Source organism: Hyperolius riggenbachi, chromosome 4 (assembly GCF_040937935.1).
Source record: "Hyperolius riggenbachi isolate aHypRig1 chromosome 4, aHypRig1.pri, whole genome shotgun sequence".
NCBI lineage: Eukaryota > Metazoa > Chordata > Amphibia > Anura > Hyperoliidae > Hyperolius > Hyperolius riggenbachi.
In genome coordinates, this window is record NC_090649.1 from 364,036,607 (window position 1) to 364,054,511 (window position 17,905).

At 43.7% G+C, this 17,905-nt stretch overlaps 1 protein-coding gene across 1 annotated transcript in view; it reads right to left on the reverse strand.

Annotated features, from left to right (window-relative positions):
• Window positions 1-17,230, reverse strand: part of MTHFD1L (methylenetetrahydrofolate dehydrogenase (NADP+ dependent) 1 like) — a 466,799-nt gene extending 449,569 nt beyond the window's left edge. Inside the window, exons 1-3 of the mRNA XM_068279548.1 lie at window positions 17,116-17,230; window positions 7,299-7,399; window positions 5,538-5,677 (exon numbers count right to left, since the gene is read on the reverse strand). Of these exons, the coding sequence (XP_068135649.1) occupies window positions 5,538-5,677; window positions 7,299-7,399; window positions 17,116-17,153 (279 nt within the window). The 5' untranslated portion in view covers window positions 17,154-17,230. The remainder of the gene's footprint in view (window positions 1-5,537; window positions 5,678-7,298; window positions 7,400-17,115) is intronic.
• Window positions 17,231-17,905: the final 675 nt, after the last annotated feature.

The following is a 17,905-nucleotide window of genomic DNA, read 5'->3' on the forward strand; positions in this document are numbered from 1 at the left end:
GTGGAAACAGGCCCATCCACTTGTATTGGCTGTGCGAATCCGCATGCGGACAACGCATGCGGATTCGCTATAGTGGAAACGAGCCCTTACATACGCAGTCACCCATTCTCTACAAGAGTGAAGAATGCCAGGCTTCTGAACAGTACAGTCAACTTTTTTATGCATCTTATTTTGGCTGGATAGTGTACTGGCTAAAGGCTCTGCCTCTGACACAGATGACCAGGGTTCAAATCTCGGCTCTTTCTGTTCAGTAAGCCTGCACCTATTCAGTAGGAGACCTTGGCCAAGACTATCTTACACTGCTACTGACTACAGAGCGCGTCCCAGTGGCTGCAGCACTGGTGAATTGAGTCCGCCAGGAGAAAAGTGCGATATAAATGTTCTGTGTGTGTCTGTATCTATTTTAGCCTCGTGTTTTGTTTTCCTTTAAATAATTTTTCATTTGTCACATGGTAATAACTGTCTCAAGGCCCATAGCTAAAATGTCCTAACAAAGTAAAATATGTAGAGTATGGTATTCAGAGACCCTGAAGAGATTCACATTTTATATTCAGCTTATGTTGTTACACCTGTGTCCTATATTAAGATGGGCCATTTGTAAAACAGACTGCAAATTAAAAAATGTTGGCACAGTTTATCATGACTATAACTGCGCAGCAATTTGTAAAATACAACACTATCTTGTCTTCAAAGAAACAATAATTCATGGAGGGGATAAAATGCATTTCCAGCTGTAAAAACATTTCAGAACTACATCATGGATTCTGCTGCCACCAAGTGGTTATTAACAGGAACGAGATCTTTCATTTTAAAACAGAAAAGGTTTGGAGGCTGTGGGGGAGATTTATCAACGCATTAGCGACAGATTTTTCTTTTTAATCTGTTCTAACCAGCATGGAGAACAGTTCTGCACGATAATAAGAACCTTCTTAAATCCTAGGTAATGGTGGCAATTTAGCATGAATTTCTAGAGCTGCACTACCCTTAAGAAAAGTGCAAATCCATCCTTAAACTGGCACAGAAGAAGTGCTTGATAGCAGTTCTACAGATGTAGAACTGTAGGCTAGACATGACTGCAGAGTTCAGGCGATTTGTGTGGTGCTGAGGTGCTCCTCCCCCCTGCTGAATTCCTCCTCAGAGCCTGCTGCTATCAATACAGCAGGTGTGTTGGTTACCTCAGCAACAGGAATTCCCCTCACACACTGCACTGTTTGAGAGACCTTCCTAGCTTCTCCTATTTTACAACAGTTTTAGAAGGAATTTGAACTATCTAATGATTTCTTAAGATGCCTGAGACAGTTCTGCATGGATTTCTAAAAACCTACCAATATTTTGTCTCAGACACTCTTGATAAATCTGGCCCTGTGACTCAAGAATCTAGTGACTGCATGCCTGTTATGATGTGGACAAAAGCAACTTTTCCTGTCCGTCAAGCTGCTACTAGTGGTATTACTCCAAAGTGTCTAATGCCCTAACGAGTAATTTTGAAGCCGTGATTTTGTTTGTTACCAGGTAAATATTCGAATGCATGGCAGCCCTGATCATTTATACAATCATATGTTGGATATCACTATAACATTATATGGGGATATATTTACTTTTATTTTTAATTTTCAATACGGGAGTGTAACCTCAGGGGAGGGACTAAACCAGTCCTGTGAAGTTCCCCATCAGGTCCTCCTGGTATGTGGCGCCTTATGATTGGTGAACTTGAAATATCAAGCACTGATTGGTTTACACTTTCTATATATTGTGGGTGAAATGGAGTTTTTATATATTGCAGTTTGACAACTTGACAAAGAGCATGGATGCTTGAAACAGCGGTCTGTCGTTGTATTGCTGCTTTTAACCCTATGTGATCAATAAAGTGGCTATTATTACATTGGTGGTGTCTGCTCCATTGGAATTTTTTTTTATAAAAGAACAGTAATATACCCTCTTGACATACATAGTGTATATTAAAAAAAAAGATGGGGGGGGGGGGGTAACTATTAGGGAGTGTGGGAGGTAAGGGGTTAATTCTAAATGTAAAAAAGTCTGTTTATGTAAAATAAAATAAAGTGTGTACATGTAATTTTACTATTTGGCCACAAGATGTCGTCACACATAATGTCCCTATGCATAGTATTACTACCCATACAGGAAGCTATGCATGGGTGTGTAAGAATGTTTTTTTGTGAATGGCGGTGCCGTCTCATAGACAGCAGCAGTCATTCACACGGGGACTTAGATCAATAAATGGGAACGGAGTTCCCATTTATTGCGGCCAAAAGGAATAGCTCCCCTGAAACAAATGCGCTATATATTAGAGCAGCCACAGATTGTGTTAACACAAAACAAATAAACAACCCAAAAAAAAACAAAGGACTGCACTTAGAGTGCGGGTACTAGGTACCTGTGAACAAAAAGAACAGCCTCAGTTGATATACTGGGCTGTATGATATAGGAGCCAGAGGTTGTGCGCGTCCCTCTTAACGCCAAGGACCCAGTGCTGGTAGGTAGCATGTGAGGCTTCACTCTGCCGCTTCAACATAAAGTGTAGAGAAACCGAGAGCCCAATATAGTGTAGTATGTTAAAGCGGAATATAACCCTGCATTTCAACTTTGCTCTAAAACATTATTTACAGTATATTATATGCAACCAGCATTTTTTTTTTTTTTTACTAGACCAGCATTGGAAGGGTTACACAGTGCTTTAAAGTTCCTGGAGATTTCTGCAGACGCATCCAAAGCTGACAGATACATTTTGTTTACATAAATGTATCTAAGTGTTGAATGTGACTCGCTGTCTCTGACTGAGAAGGAGCTGGAGGACAGCCAAAGAGTGTGTAACATTTTTCAATAGATACATTTAACTAAATAGAATGTAACAATCTGAACTTCTGCATATCTCTCCACTGAACTTTAAACCTCTGTGTTTAACCCTTCCAATGCTGGTCTAGTAAAAAAAATAATGCTTTTTGCATATAATATGCTGTAAATAATGTTTTAGAGCAAAGTTGAAATGCGGGGTTATACTCCGCTTTAAGCATAAGCGAAGTAAAGGTTATCGGTGAGAAAATTATACTCACAAACGTGGGTTACCACAAAGGCATCCACTGTATAGGCAGGTGAGGAGATTAGACCTGTCCTCACTCGGGGATAAGAAGTCGTTCTCTGTAGATGCGAAAGGGGGTAGATCACCTCTCCACCAGGGGTGGGCACGGTATAGCAGTAGGAGAACAGAGGCGCCAGCAGGAGGCGCCAGCAGCACTGAGGCGCAACACCGATATTCCAATATTCTGTTTTGTCCCCACGTTTATTGCCTGATGAAGCGGGCTGGGCCTGCGAAACGCGTTGCACTTTTTTGGGGTACTATTTAAAAAATGTGATTGCTACTATTCAGACAGACAATCTTCCGTGTCTGCTTTATGGAGGCAAGTCCACCACTTCGTCCCAGCAAATTTTTAAGTTTTTATCTGCTTTTATCCCACTATATCCAGGATGTATGGCTCTGTTAGTGTCTTATGAGCAGCCGCGTGCACAAGACACTGACAGAGCCATCCATCCAAAATCTAATGCAGTCCCCCTTTCTCTTTTTTTTAATGTTAGGAGACATGTTACCTGTCTTCTCATACTGCTCCCCCATCCAGCCCATCTTATTTGGGGGGGGGGGGGGGGAACTGTTCACCTGTCCCCTGTGTTTCCTATGGTTGCGCTCACCTATGCGGTCTCTAGCTCACATGTCCGGAAAGTGTGCTTTGAGGTAGATGAACATCCTTGTGCCACAGCGCTCTGAAGAAAGTGGTCGAGAGTGGGTAAAGCAAAAGAGCAATAGAATGAAGCTATGCTCCGTGCTCTGTCCTGAAAAGATGGCGGGACTGGGCGAAGCAATGGCGTAATAGAGCGTGGCAAGAGAGAGGAGTTGGGCACAATCACTGAGATAGAAGTAGAAGAAGACTCAGGTGGCAGGTGATGTAAAGTGGGCAGGTGGGTAGGCGGAGGGAGCACAAGCATGTTAAAGTCAATGAGAATCAAAATTAAAAAAAAAAAAAAGCCAGATATCTACCTAAGGAGAGGGAATCCTGTGGGTTCTTTTGAGTCTTCCCTCTCCTCTCTCGGTCCCCTTGTTGCAGCGGCAGCTCCCCAGTTTGAATCCCCCACCTCAGGGGACTTCGGAAGTGTTCAAGAGCGGATTCCTCCCAAAGACAGGCAGCTCCATGCTTTGCACGTGCGAGAAACGGCACGTACATATGAGCAGTACTGAGTGCGGCCCGTATTCGAGAGCCCGAGTGCTCCTTTTCCGCGCTCTGTACTGCGCATACAACTTCCGAAGTCCCCCACGGCAGGGGATTAGAGAAGTGTTTGCCCAAATTGGTCAAATACTGCTCCAGGGACTGAGAGAAGAGCGAGAAGGCTCTACAGGAGTCAGAGCCTTACCTCTCTCCTTAGGAAAGTATATGGCTTTTTCATTATTATTTTGATTCCCACTGACTAATTCCTCAAGCACTGACAGGTCAAATTTTATTACACCACGGTCCAGATTTGGCCTGTGGGCAAGAGTTTGACACCTATGCGTTAAACACAGTCATTCCCAGAAGCGAAATACCAGTCTCTCACCCCTGGGGTCTCCTCCCATACATATTTTCAATGACTGTAACCCCACCCTGTTTTTTAAGTATTCCTTACCCCCTCACCTCCATTTGCCTTCTACATTCTCCTAAAAGAATTGTACTAGATAAATTGTTTCTTAAGTTCTACTGTTCACAACCACTCAGGATATAAAACACTGACCTTTCCAGACACCTAGAATATGATGAGTCAGAGGTTATTGCTCCATCTACTTCCATCTGCTAAAACCTCTCTATAGTCAAAGTGGTTATTTTTATTGTGATCTGCCTCACCAAGATAATTATGTTTTCTGTCCTTGAACAAAAAAAAAATGTTATTGTGACATTAAAATGATTACCATTTTTTGCAGATGAAGCAATTTCACACTAACATGGGTGCCACGTCCATCTTGGAGACAGATGCAGCACTCAAGTTGAAATAGAGCTTTACTAAACGGCAGCTGCTCAGTCCAACTGTCAAAATAGTGTGCAAAGAAGTAGGGAGGCCGGCATCTTTGTATACAGATCCTTTACAGCGCTTTTGCAAAGAAGAAAGAAAACACAGAGTATTCCCCATGAGGTGATGGAACTGTCCAAAACCTGTAAGATCTGTCAGATGTTTACAAACTACTGTAGGAGGTTGCGAAATAGGAATGAAGTAACTGATAGTGCATCAAACTCTGGGAGGAAAATAGATCTCACATGTATGTGTTAATAATAATAATAATAATGCATATATATATCGTAAAATCTTACCATTTTTCTTATACATTTCATTTTCTAAAACAGATATTGTACAAATAATCTCACGATTCTTTAAATATAAATACCACAAGTCAGCGTGGACAGTAGACCTGAAGGTAAGCATTACTAAAATAGCTCTAGACAACAGCTGCTCTGACTTCAGAGGAAGCCACAGTTGTTGTAAATCTTAGGATCAGCATGTACCTTCTTCTGCAGCTGCTGGGACTGCCAGGTACTAGCTGTAGCCAGAGCACCAGTCTTCTGAAGCAGGCAGAGCAGGGAGGACTCCAGGGAACTATCAGCTCCAACAATCAACACACTTTTCCCCTCTAATGAGCCGTTCACTAAGGAGAGAGAAAAATACATGCTTTTGTAAATGGCTGTCAAAACCTACACAAATATTTTAATAAATACACATGATGTACACATTTTGGAAATATTTAACCTTTCATGTATGCCACAACTGTGTAACTTATTCTTTGTCTTCTGCTTTTTGGTATCAACAGTTCAGCATAATTTTTTGGGGTGCTGCGATGTTTTGGTACCTCTCTAAACGTCTACCAGTATGTAGCTAAACCTAATGGAAATCCTTATATAAAGGATAATAAATATGTGTAACTATCTATTAACCTGTCCAGAACACAAATTATACCTACTTTAGATACGATGTGATCACCAGATGGTGTCTTAACATTAAAAATTGGCTTCAGAGATTACTGCGGCAAGCCAAACTAGCGCTCACTTCCTGTGGCCGAATGAAGAATTCCACGGAAGTGTATTGACAAATTACGTTTCTGAGCATACACAACACGAAAACAATTTAAAATATCTGCAGCGCCACTGACGTACATGATTTCTAGCCACCACAAGTCACCGTGTGAGTTCGTGGATAACTCACTGTTGTCGAGTAACCACAAGTCCAATGTGTGGCATTACAAACACTGCCAATCTTCTACATTAAATTGCAGCTGAAAGGCACTTGGTGGCCGACAGACTGAAGTACCCGACAAGCATGCAGTACAGTCTTCCATATGAAAGAGGGCTGAATATCTCACTAAATTATTGGGCTAAGGCATTTTCTCTACTACTATTGCAGCCAAATAGAGCAACAGGGCTGCCAGGCAACTGGCATTGTTCAAGAGGAAATACATTTGGCAGTCTCCATATTCTTCTCACTACAGTTGTCCTTTAAACTCACCAGGATGTGCACTGTTATCAATGCTACCTGTCTACATCTCTTAAAGGGAAGGTTCAAGCAAAATAAAAAAATGAGTTTCACTTACCTGGGGCTTCTACCAGCCCCATGCAGCCATCCTGTGCCCTCGTAGTCACTCACTGCTGCTCCAGTCCCCCGCTGGCAGCTTGCCGACCTTGGAGGTCGGCGGGACGCATTGCGTAAATTTTTATGGATTCCCGCTAGTGCAGGCACATTAACATATACATTTTTACGCATTGAACCAGTAACGCGTAAAAATGTATGTATTAATGTGCCTGCACTAGCGGTAATGCATAAAAATGTACGCAATGCGTCCCGCCGACCTCCGAGGTCGGCAAGCTGCCAGCGGGGGACCGGAGCAGCAGTGAGTGACTACGAGGGCACAGGATGGCTGCATGGGGCTGGTAGAAGCCCCAGGTAAGTGAAACTAATTTTTTTATTTTGCTTGGACATTCCCTTTAAGAGTATTCTTAAAGGGAACCTGAAGTGAGAAGCATATGGTGGTTACCATATGTATATCGTTTTAAATAATACCAGTTCCCTGGCAGTCCTGCTGAACTTACTTGCTTCAGTAGTGTGAATTGCACACCTGAAACAAGCATGCAGCTAATCTTGCCAGAAACATCTAATCTACATGCTTGTTCAGGATCTATAGTTACAAATATAAGAGGCAGAGGATCAGCAGGACAGTCAGGCATAGTGTATAGTTTAAAACTGGAATATGTCAGCTCATTGAATGTCCTCCTTACCCATCTGTTCAGTGAGCTTTATGATAGCATGAGCAGCAGGTGAAAGGAGCCCCTCCGAAGCACGGCCACGGATCATCTTCCCCAATCTCACATCCGTGACCCTGTAGTTAAAATTCCATGACAACATATTAGAAAGAAAAACAGGAAAGGCAACAACTTCAACTAGGTTTCTCTGCAACAAATGAATATACTCATCTATAAGGCGAATAGAGGTGTTCAATTCTGTGGGCAGTTTATACAGTCAGGTCCATAAATATTGGGACCTCAACACAATTCTAACATTTTTGGCTCTATACACAGCCACAATGGATTTGAAATGAAACAAACATGATGTGCTTTAACCACTTAAGGACCACGTGATTTTCTTCTGATCGGTGCTGCGTGGACTCTCCAGCCCGCAGCACTGATCAGGAAATAGCCAGGGCGATCAGACTTCCCCCCCTTTTTTCCCCACTAGGGGGATGTCCTGCTGGGGGGGTCTGATCGCCGCCGGCTGCCCGCACTTTCCGGGGGGGGGCTCTTCAAAGCCCCCCTCCGCAGCGCTTTCCGCCCTCCCCGGCTTTCCCTCCCTCTCTCTTACCTTGTGAGCGGCGCAGGACGGAGTTCCGTCCTGCGCCGGATAGGAAAGGCTTCTGTCTATCAGATGCCGGCAATCCCCGGCCAATCAGAGGCCGGGGATCGCCGATCTATGTCACAGCGCTGCTGCGCAGCAGCGCCGTGTCATGTAAACAGCGGGGATTTCTTCCCCGGATGTTTACATTATGCGTGCGAGCCGCGATTGGCGGCTTGCACACTGTTCACGGAGACAGTCTCCGTGAACTAGCATGGAAAGGCAGCTCGATCGAGCGGCCGTTTCCATGCTATACCACTAACGACCCGCCGACGCCTATGGGCGTTAGGCGGTCGTTAAGTGGTTAAGTGCAGGCTGTCAGCTTTACTTTGAGAGTATTTACATCCAAATCAGGTGAACAGTGTAGGAATGCATATGTGCCTCCCACTTGTTAAGAGAGCAAAAGTAATGAGGCAATTGGCTTCTCAGCTGTTGCATGGTTAGGTGTGTGTTATTCCCTCATTATCACAATTACAATGAGCAGATAAAAAGGTTCAGAGTTGATTTCAAGTGTGCTATTTGCATTTGGAATCTTTTGCCATCAACTCTCAAGATGAGATCCAAAGAGCCGCCACTATCAGTTAAGCAAGCCATCATTAGGCTGAAAAAAAACCCCAAAACAAACCCATCAGAGCGATAGCATAATCAGTAGGCGTAGTCAAAACAACTGTTTAAAACATTCTTTAAAAAAAAAAAGGAATTCACCGGGAGCTCAACAACACCCAAAGACCCGGAAGACCGCAGAAATCAACTGTAGTGGAGTGGATGACCGAATAATTATTTCCCTGGTGAAGAAAAGCACCCTTCATAACAGTTGGCCAGATCAAGAACACTCTCCAGGAGGTAGGTGTATGTGTGTCAAAGTCAACAATCAAGAGAAGACTTCACCAGAGTAATACAGAGGATTAACCACAAGATGTAAACCATTGGCGAGCCTCAAAAACAAGAAGGCCAGGTTAGAGTTTGCCAAACGACATTAAAAAAGCCTTCACAGTTCTGGAACAACATCCTATGCAGTGGTGTAGCAATAGGGGATGCAGAGGTCTCGACCGCACCAGGGCCCTTGGGCCCCATAGGGCCCCCTCTCCAACTGTAGTATTAGCTCTTTATTGGTCCTGTGCTTGTAATGATCACCTCTATATAAGCGTTGAATAGTAGTGATCATTAACAAACGGTTTCCCATCCCCTACCTACACTGTGGTTGTCCTTGGAAGGTTTTGGTGCGCCCTCTCAATTGTTATGTAGAGTGCTTGAGGAGGCCCCATGTAAAATTTAGCCTCCATAGCACCTTAGCTACGCCACTGATCCTATGGACAGATGAGACCAACAAATTGTACCAGAGTAAAGGGAAGAGAAGAGAGTATGGAGAAGGTAAGTAACTACTCATGATTCAAAGCATACCACCTCATCAGTGAAGCATGGTGGTGGTAGTGTCTTGGCGTGGGCATGTATGGCTGCCAATGGAACTGATTCTCTTGAATTTATTGATGATGTGATGGCTTTGTCCAAAGTGTGCAACATTATCAAGAAGTTTGCAACCCACTGCACTGTAGCTAATCTCCCTGGGTGTGGACGAAAGAGAAAAATTGATGAAAGGTTAAAAAGCAGGATAGTCCGGATGGTGGATCAGAAGCCCCAAACAAGTTGCAAAGAAATCCAAGCTGTCCTGAAGGCTCAGGGAGCATTGGTGTCAGCGCACTGTGACATTTAAAAGAAATGAAACACGATGGCAGGAGACCCAGGAGGACCCCACTTCTGACAGACATAAAAAAAGCCAACATGTACGTAAGCAAAATCCTTCTGGGAAAATGTCTTGTGGACAGATGAGACCAAGATGGAGCTTTTTGGTAAAGCACATCATTATACCGTTTACTGAAAACTGAATGAGGCCTACAAAGTAAAGAACACAGTACCTACAGTGAAATATGGTGGAGATTCAGTGATGTTTTGGGGTTGTTTTGCTGCCTCCGGCACTGGGTGCTTTGAATGTGTGCAAGGCATCATGAAATCTGAGGACTGCTAAAGGATTTTGGGTCACACTGCACAGCCCAGTGCCAGAAAGCTGGGATTGTATCCGAAATCTTGGGTCTTTCAGCAGGACAATGATCCCACACATACTTCAAAAATCACCCAGGAACGGATGACAGCAAAGCACTGGAGAGTTCTGAAGTGGCCAGCAATGAGTCCAGATCTAAATCCCTTTGGACCCCTGGGGAAGATCTTAAAACTGGCATTGGGAAAAGGTGCCTTTCCAATAAGAGAGACCTAGAGCAGTTTGCAAAGGAAGAGAGGTCCAAAATTCAGGGTTAGAGGTGTAAGAAGCTTATTGATGGTTACAGGAAACAACAGATTTCAGTTATTTTTCCAAAGGATGTGCAACCAAATATTAATTTAAAGGGAACCTTAACTGTACTAAAAACCTGCGCAGGACTCGCTTGACGACGGGAATGTGTACAAGGAGACGTGTGGACAGGAGCCAACTCTCTGTTGGGCCAAAAATGAAACTAACCCGCAGTGGGGGAAACGGAGGATCTTAGAGGACAGGTGAGGGCACAGGATGGCTGTAGGGGGCTTGGGGGAACCCCAGGTAAGTGAATTTTTTTTTTTTTTAGTACAGTTAAGGTTACCTTTAAGGGTGCTAATAATTTTGTCCAGACCATTTTAGGAGTTTTGTGTGGCATTATGTCCAATTTGCTTTTTTTCCTGCCTTTTGTTTTGTTCCAGTACACAAAAAAGAATAAACATGTGTATAGTAAAACATGTTTCTGCAATACTTTTCTGTGAGAAATATTTAATTTTCTAGAGAAATTTCTGGGGTGCCAACAATTTCGGCCATAACTGTAGGGTGTAGAATATCTGGGTAGAAGCCTCATCAGACAAAGATTCCCAATTTAGATGTAAAGGTTTCTGTGTTGGATACCCTGCAAGGATTCCCTGCTATACTGAATGTTTTTTAAACATAAATATATCTACAGTGGGATGCGAAAATTTGGGCATCCTTGTTAATAGTCATGATTTTCCTGTATAACTCGTTGGTTGTTACGATAAAAAATGTCAGTTAGATATATCATATAGGAGACATACACAGTGATATTTGAGAAGTGAAATGAAGTTTATTGGATTTACAGAAAGTGTGCAATAATGGTTTAAACAAAATTAGGCAGGTGCATACATTTGGGCACGGTTGTCATTTTATTGATTCCAAAACCTTTAGAACTAATTATTAGAACTCAATCTGGCTTGGTAAGCTCAGTGACCCCTGACCTACATACACAGGTGAATCCAATTATGAGAGAGTATTTAAGGTGGTCAATTGTAAGTTCCCCTACTCTTATTTTTCTCTGAAGAGTAGCAACATGGGGTCTCAAAACAACTCTCAAATGACCTGAAGACCAAGATTGTTCACCATCATAGTTTAGGGAAAGGATACAGAAAGCTGTCTCAGAGATTTCAATTGTATGTTTCCACAGTTAGGAACATATTGAGGAAATGGAAGATCACAGGCTCAATTCAAGTTAAGGCTCGAAGTGGCAGACCAAGAAAAATCTCAGTTAGGCCCAGTGCACACCAAAACCGCTAGCAGATCCGCAATATGCTAGCGGTTTTGGGAGCGGATTTCAGAGCGATTCTAGGCATGTTTAGAGAGGTTTTCTAAACATACCTAGCGGTTTTGGGTGTGTTTTTGTGTAGCAGATTACACATATTGTTACAGTAAAAGCTGTTACTAAACAGCTTCTGTAACAAAAACGCCTGGCAAACCGCTCTGAAGTAGCGTTTTTCAGAGCGGTTTGCGTTTTTTCCTATACTTTATATTGAGGACGAAACGCTTCCGAAAACCGCAAACGTGCAGCAGGAGGCGCGTTTGCGGCTTGTCAAAAACCTCAAACCGCCAGTGTGCACCATCCCATTGCAATACATTAGCCAAGCGTTTTTACAGGCGGATGCGGCCGGCGGATCGCTCCAAAAACCGCTCGGTGTGCACTAGGCCATAGACAGAAGCGACGAATGGTGAGAACAGTTAAAGTCAACCCACGGACCAGCACCGAAGACCTACAACATCATCTTGCTGCAGATGGAGTCACTGTGCATCGTTCAACCATTCGGCGCACTTTACACAAGGAGATGTTGTATGTGAGAGTGATGCAGAGGAAGCCTTTTCTCCACCCACAGCACAAACAGAGCCGCTTAAAGTATGCTAAGACACATTAAAACAAGCCAGCTTCATTTTGGAGTAAGGTGCTGTGGACTGATGAAACTAAAATTGAGCTATTTGGGCATAACAAGGGGTGTTATGCATGGAGGAAAAACACCACAGCAGTCCAAGAAAAACAAATATCACTGTGTGTGTGTCTCCTATGGAATATATTTAACTGATACTTTTTATCATAAAAACCAACAATTTATACAGGAAAATCATGACGATTAACAAGGTTGCCCAAACTTTCGCATTCCAATTTGCTTGCTACTTTGCTGACAAAGTATCTTCTATTCGGTCTCTCATTCAGTCCACAGCACCCAAGACTCATGCAACTAATGGAAATAGCTGCAAAAACAACCTAACACCCTGGACTGACTTCAAAAGTATTAGTGAGGAAGAGATCTCAGACATCCTCTGTCGTCTCCGCCAGACAACCTGCGACCTGGACCCTGGACCAACTAAACATATGCTGAAATGCCCTGACCTGCTTGGTCCAGCATTTCACAAAATAGTAAATTGCTCTCTGCAAGCAGGGAGGTTTCCTACCTCTCTAAAAGAAGGAATCATCAAGCCCCTTCTTAAAAAACCTTCCATGGATCCAGATGCTATGAGCAGCTACAGACCTGTCTCCAACCTCCCCTTCTTAGGTAAAGTTATTGAAAAGGCTGTCTATCTGCAACTTGAAACCAGGCTGTCAGTAAACAACATCCTGGACCCTCTACAATCTGGCTTTAAGAAACACCACAGCTGTGAAACAGCCCTCATCCAAGTCTGCAACGATCTGCTCATGGCAAGGGACAGAGGGGAATGCTCCATCCTAATCCTGTTGGATCTCTCAGCTGCTTTTGATACAGTTGACCATAAAATCCTGCTTAACAGACTGCAGGAGTACTGTGGCATCAGTGGATCAGTCCTCCAGTGGTTCAGATCATTCCTGACTGACAGAACACAGAGAGTATCCCTAGGACCTATAATGTCCAAACCTGCACCTCTACAATTCGGAGTGCCACAAGGATCAATCCTATCCCCTCTGCTGTTTGCAATCTACATGTTGCCAATCGGTACACTTATCCAACGACATGGCCTGACGTACCACTGCTACGCCGATGACACACAGCTATACCTGTCCTTCAAACCTGGTGGAACAGACCCTACCCCAAAAATAAACTCTTGCTTAGCTGAGCTTCAGGCATGGATGAATGATAACTGGTTGAAACTGAATGCTGAAAAAACTGAGGTCCTGTTTGTCCAAAGCCAGTGCTCGCCATCAAAACAGCTCTATCCTAAAGCAACACCAATCAGGATTGGGAATTCAGACATAAACAGCTCCAACCTTGTGCGCAGCCTTGACGTACTAATCGATGGGGAATTGAATTTCAGAAACCAAATTTCATCTGTAGTTAAATCTTCCTTCTTTCATCTGAAGAACATTGCAAAGATTAAACATCTGATTCCCCCAGAGGATCTTCAAACCCTAGTCCACGCCTTCATCACATCACGGCTGGACTACTGCAATGCCCTTTATGCTGGCCTCCCCAAAAAGGACCTGCGTCGCCTGCAATTAGTGCAGAATGCTGCTGCCAGATTGCTAACAAACCAGCCTCGCCACTGTCACATTACACCGATCCTTCGCTCACTGCACTGGCTACCAGTAGAATGGAGAATACTCTTCAAGATTGGACTGCTGACATTCAAATCCCTGCACAATCTGGGCCCTGGATACATGAAGGACTTGCTGAAGCTGCACCACACCTCTCACAACCTCAGATCAGCAAGTTCTATAAACTTGGTCACTCCCAGAGTGCACCTCAAAAAATCTGGAGACAGAGCCTTCTGTCATGCTGCCCCTACTCTTTGGAACTCCCTACCACATCCAGTAAAGACAGCACCATCCCTGGAGCTATTCAAATCCAGACTGAAAAGCCACCTGTTTAGCCTGGCATTTCCAGATTTATAAAATTCTTCCTCTGTACCACGATGGTCGGAGCCATGCTTATGCGCTTTGAGTCCCACGGGAGAAAAGCGCTTTACAAATGTTATTTGTTGTTGTTGTTGTTGTTATATGGATGTCCTGCTTTTCCTGTTGCTTATGTGGTTCTGATTTTGTGTGAGTGCTTCATGCAATGTATATGCATTGCTTAGTGTTGTCTAATACCTGGATTTATAAAGGTTTTGGATTGTACACATTTGTTTTTTCTTTTCCTTTTAAAGAAAAAGTCTGAAGCCTACAAAAGTACCATTTTTTTTTATTTTTTTTTAGGAAGTCCTCTTCAGCATTAATGGCATAGCTGAAACACAGCGATCCTGCGGCAAAACGAGTCCTTGATCACCCCGCAATCCCCAGGGCAAATTGCAGGGCTCCTTCCGGATAGAGGCAGAGCTATGAGCAGTAGCTCTGTCTGCCTCTCCTCGCATCAATCCCTGCAGATCGCCACCTCTCCCCCGCCCCTCAGTCTTCTTTCACTGAGAGGTGTGGGGGAGAGGCGGAGATCCACAGAGATTGACGTGAATGAAGGCAGAGCTACAGAGCTAATCTCTGCCTCCCCAGGCAGCAAAATCCACGACTTTGAAAGTCGTGGATTTTTGCCCCGGTATTTGGGGGTGATCAAGGCCTCATTTTGCCGCAGGAAAAATCAGCGTTTCAGCTATGCCATTAATGCTTAAGTGGACTGCCTAAAATATATACATTAAAAAAAAAAAAAAAAAAAAGGAGGTAATTTTGTAGGTTTCAGACTCTCTTTAAGTGTTACAGACGGCTCACACTTGTTTTAAAAACATATCCGTGGGATACGTTTTTAAAAATGCAGGGAGTGGATCCTATGTTAAAAATAGGACCCGCTTCCACTTGTACAGCAACACGGATCGCACATGGAACCGTGTTGCATGGAAAGAAAATGTCGCAGAGTCTGAACTTGACACGTTTTCCCGGGCTGGATGGGAAACCATGTCCAATGCAAGCCTGTGAGAACGGACACTGTCTGCTCTCACTAGGCTAGTCGCCACATCCGCATAGACCATTTTCGTCGCATCCACACCGCCGCCATGATGTATACTCACGTGTCCCACCGCCCATCACCGCCTCTCAGTCCTTCTAAACAGCCCGAAGGCTGACAAGAAGCACAGGGATTCTCCATTGAGCTGGAACAGACCAATAGGAATCCTTAGCAACAGAGAGAATGAAAATTCTCCTGTTGCTAGGCAGAATTGGCCTGATCCAGCCTATGGAGAGCCATGCTTCTGTTGGCCTCCAGGCTATGCAAGGGAACGAGCGTCGGGGCAAGCAGCGGCGTCGGGACAAGCAGCGGCGGCGGCAGTAAGCAGTGACGCGCATATACAGACGCGATCAATGCGTGCGTGGACCGGAACGTGCCTGCCATCCAGATCAGATCCGTTTCAAACGGATCATTTTTTCAGAAAAACTGATCCGATCTGGAACGGCTCCTAGTGTGGACCCGGCTTTGTAAAATTCAATACAAACGCTTGTATAAAAAAAAGTTGAAATAAGTAGTAAATACCAGAAAGCAAGCATCATACAGGCTCTATATCTTCCACTTCTGAAGGTCAAATAAGCACAAAACAGTTTTAAAGGGAACCTAAACTGAGAAGGATATGGATTTTTCTTTTAAAATAATACCAGTTCCCTGACCCTCCCGCTGATCCTGTATCTCTAATGCTTTTAGCCACAGCCCCTCAACAAGCATGCAGATCAGCTGCTCTGACTGAAGACAGACTGGATTAGCTGAATGCTTGTTTCAGGTGTGTGATTCAGCCACAACTGCAACCAAAGAGATCAGCAGGACTGACAAGCAACGGGTATTGTTTAAATATCCCTCTCAGGTAAGATTCCATTTAATAAATGACTGAACATGTGCTAGGTGTGCTGTAAACTAGCAGCTCCCAGTGCATCGTGGTCTTGTTCTTTGGACAGATGCTTGAAGTGATGACCTGCATTTTAAGCCCCATCTACACCATGGGACATTGTAGCGATCCGGCGGCTCGATTAGCCGCCGGATCGCCTCTTCCGCGTGCCCGCCGCGTCCCCGCTCGCGCGCCGCATTCGATTCCCCGCTCGTGCCCGCTCGTCCCCGCCGGCGCCGCTTATCTCCCACACGATTCCCTGCCATTGTCCCCTCGCGGGGATCGAGCAGGGAATCGGCGGTGCGGAGATCCGTCCTGTCGGATCTTATCAATCGAGCTGCATCAGCGGCTCGATTGATAAGGAGCATCGCGGCCGCATCTACGCGTGTAGATGCGGCTTAACACAATTTACTTGAATAAGTCGATATTGTACTACCATTCCACAAGGTAAAAAGAAAAAAATGAAAAAAATGAAAACCTACTACAATTTACATGAAGAAACTCCATACTATTGTGCTTACAAATCAGGATATTTTTTTATGTAAAGTAAATAAGTAGAAGTAAAGGGAGAGACGGAAGTTCAACCTCACAGCCTGGTCAACAGCGTTTGCTCAATAGAAGGTGTTCTTATTTAATCCAGGGGTGCCAGATTCTAAGACATTTTTGTTATAGGAGTACAAATCTGTTTTTTTATTACTAATGAATTAATATACCGTATTTTTCAGACTATAAGATGCTTCTGACCATAAGATGCACCCAGGTTTAGAGGACAAAAAACAGGGGGGAAATAAAATATATACTAAACCTGGTGCATTCATGGTGAAGGGGCATCTTGTGGATTATGCCCCCGTTGTACCTCATGCCCCCTTGCGTCTCCCTGTGTCCGCCTCTGTCCTCCTCTATGCGCCTCTGTGTCCCCCTGTGTCCTCATTTGGCCCTGTGTCCTGTGCATGAGCACAATTGGAGGTTCGTATTGGCAGGCATTCACAAGTCAGGACTCCCTGCATTTACACTATAACACGCAGTGACTTTTTCCCCCACTTTTGGGGGAGAAAAAGTGAATCTTATAGTCTAAAAAATACAGTAGATTCCTACGACATGCAAGGTGTAACAATGATTATATATTTTCTATTTTTTTTCAAATCTCTTACCCATCTACATCTTTGTCTGGATTCACTGCATTCAACATTTTCAGGCTGGGATCACACAGATGAAGGAGTAGACCATGCACTTTTGGATCTTCGTTTAGTTTCAAGATTTCATCAACAATCTGGTTTATGAATCACAACTGTGTTATGTACTGGTTTCAAATAGGGAGGTGTCAAATGTGAAAGATGATAATACAATATATGCATCAGACACAAGAAGCAAATCTAGCTTTCCAACCTCACTATGTTGTAACTATATACCAGAACAGACCCTCGCAGTGAATTAACATAGCTATAAGGCTATGCGACTTATTTCAGGAGGTAAGCAATTCTATTAAAATCTTAAATTTAATTTTTTTAGCCCAATATAAAAATGTGACATCATGCTCTTTGCCTCAGATTACTTATGCAAGAAGGTGGGAATACTGGGATGTTCCATAGACTAAAGGAGTGCACTGTTCTGATGGGTGCAAAGAAGTGAAAAAAAAACACCTTTACAATGATATCTAATGTAACACTGTAAGGACTGACCTCTTCTTCACTGCTGCCCTGTGGAAGACGTATGTGAAGGATATTTACACCAAGCTGTAAACAAAAAAAAAAGGGAGAAGTTTCAGAATTTGTTTTGGTACCAGAATAAAAGTTAACCTTTATTACACACTAATTTTTGTGTACATATACATTATCAGTGATGAAGTATAAGGGTTTCAGTACAGTGTTGAAGAACTTTACTGAAAAATACTGTAGTAGAAGGAGTATTATGGGGGGGGGGGGGAATAAATCACTTCATTGC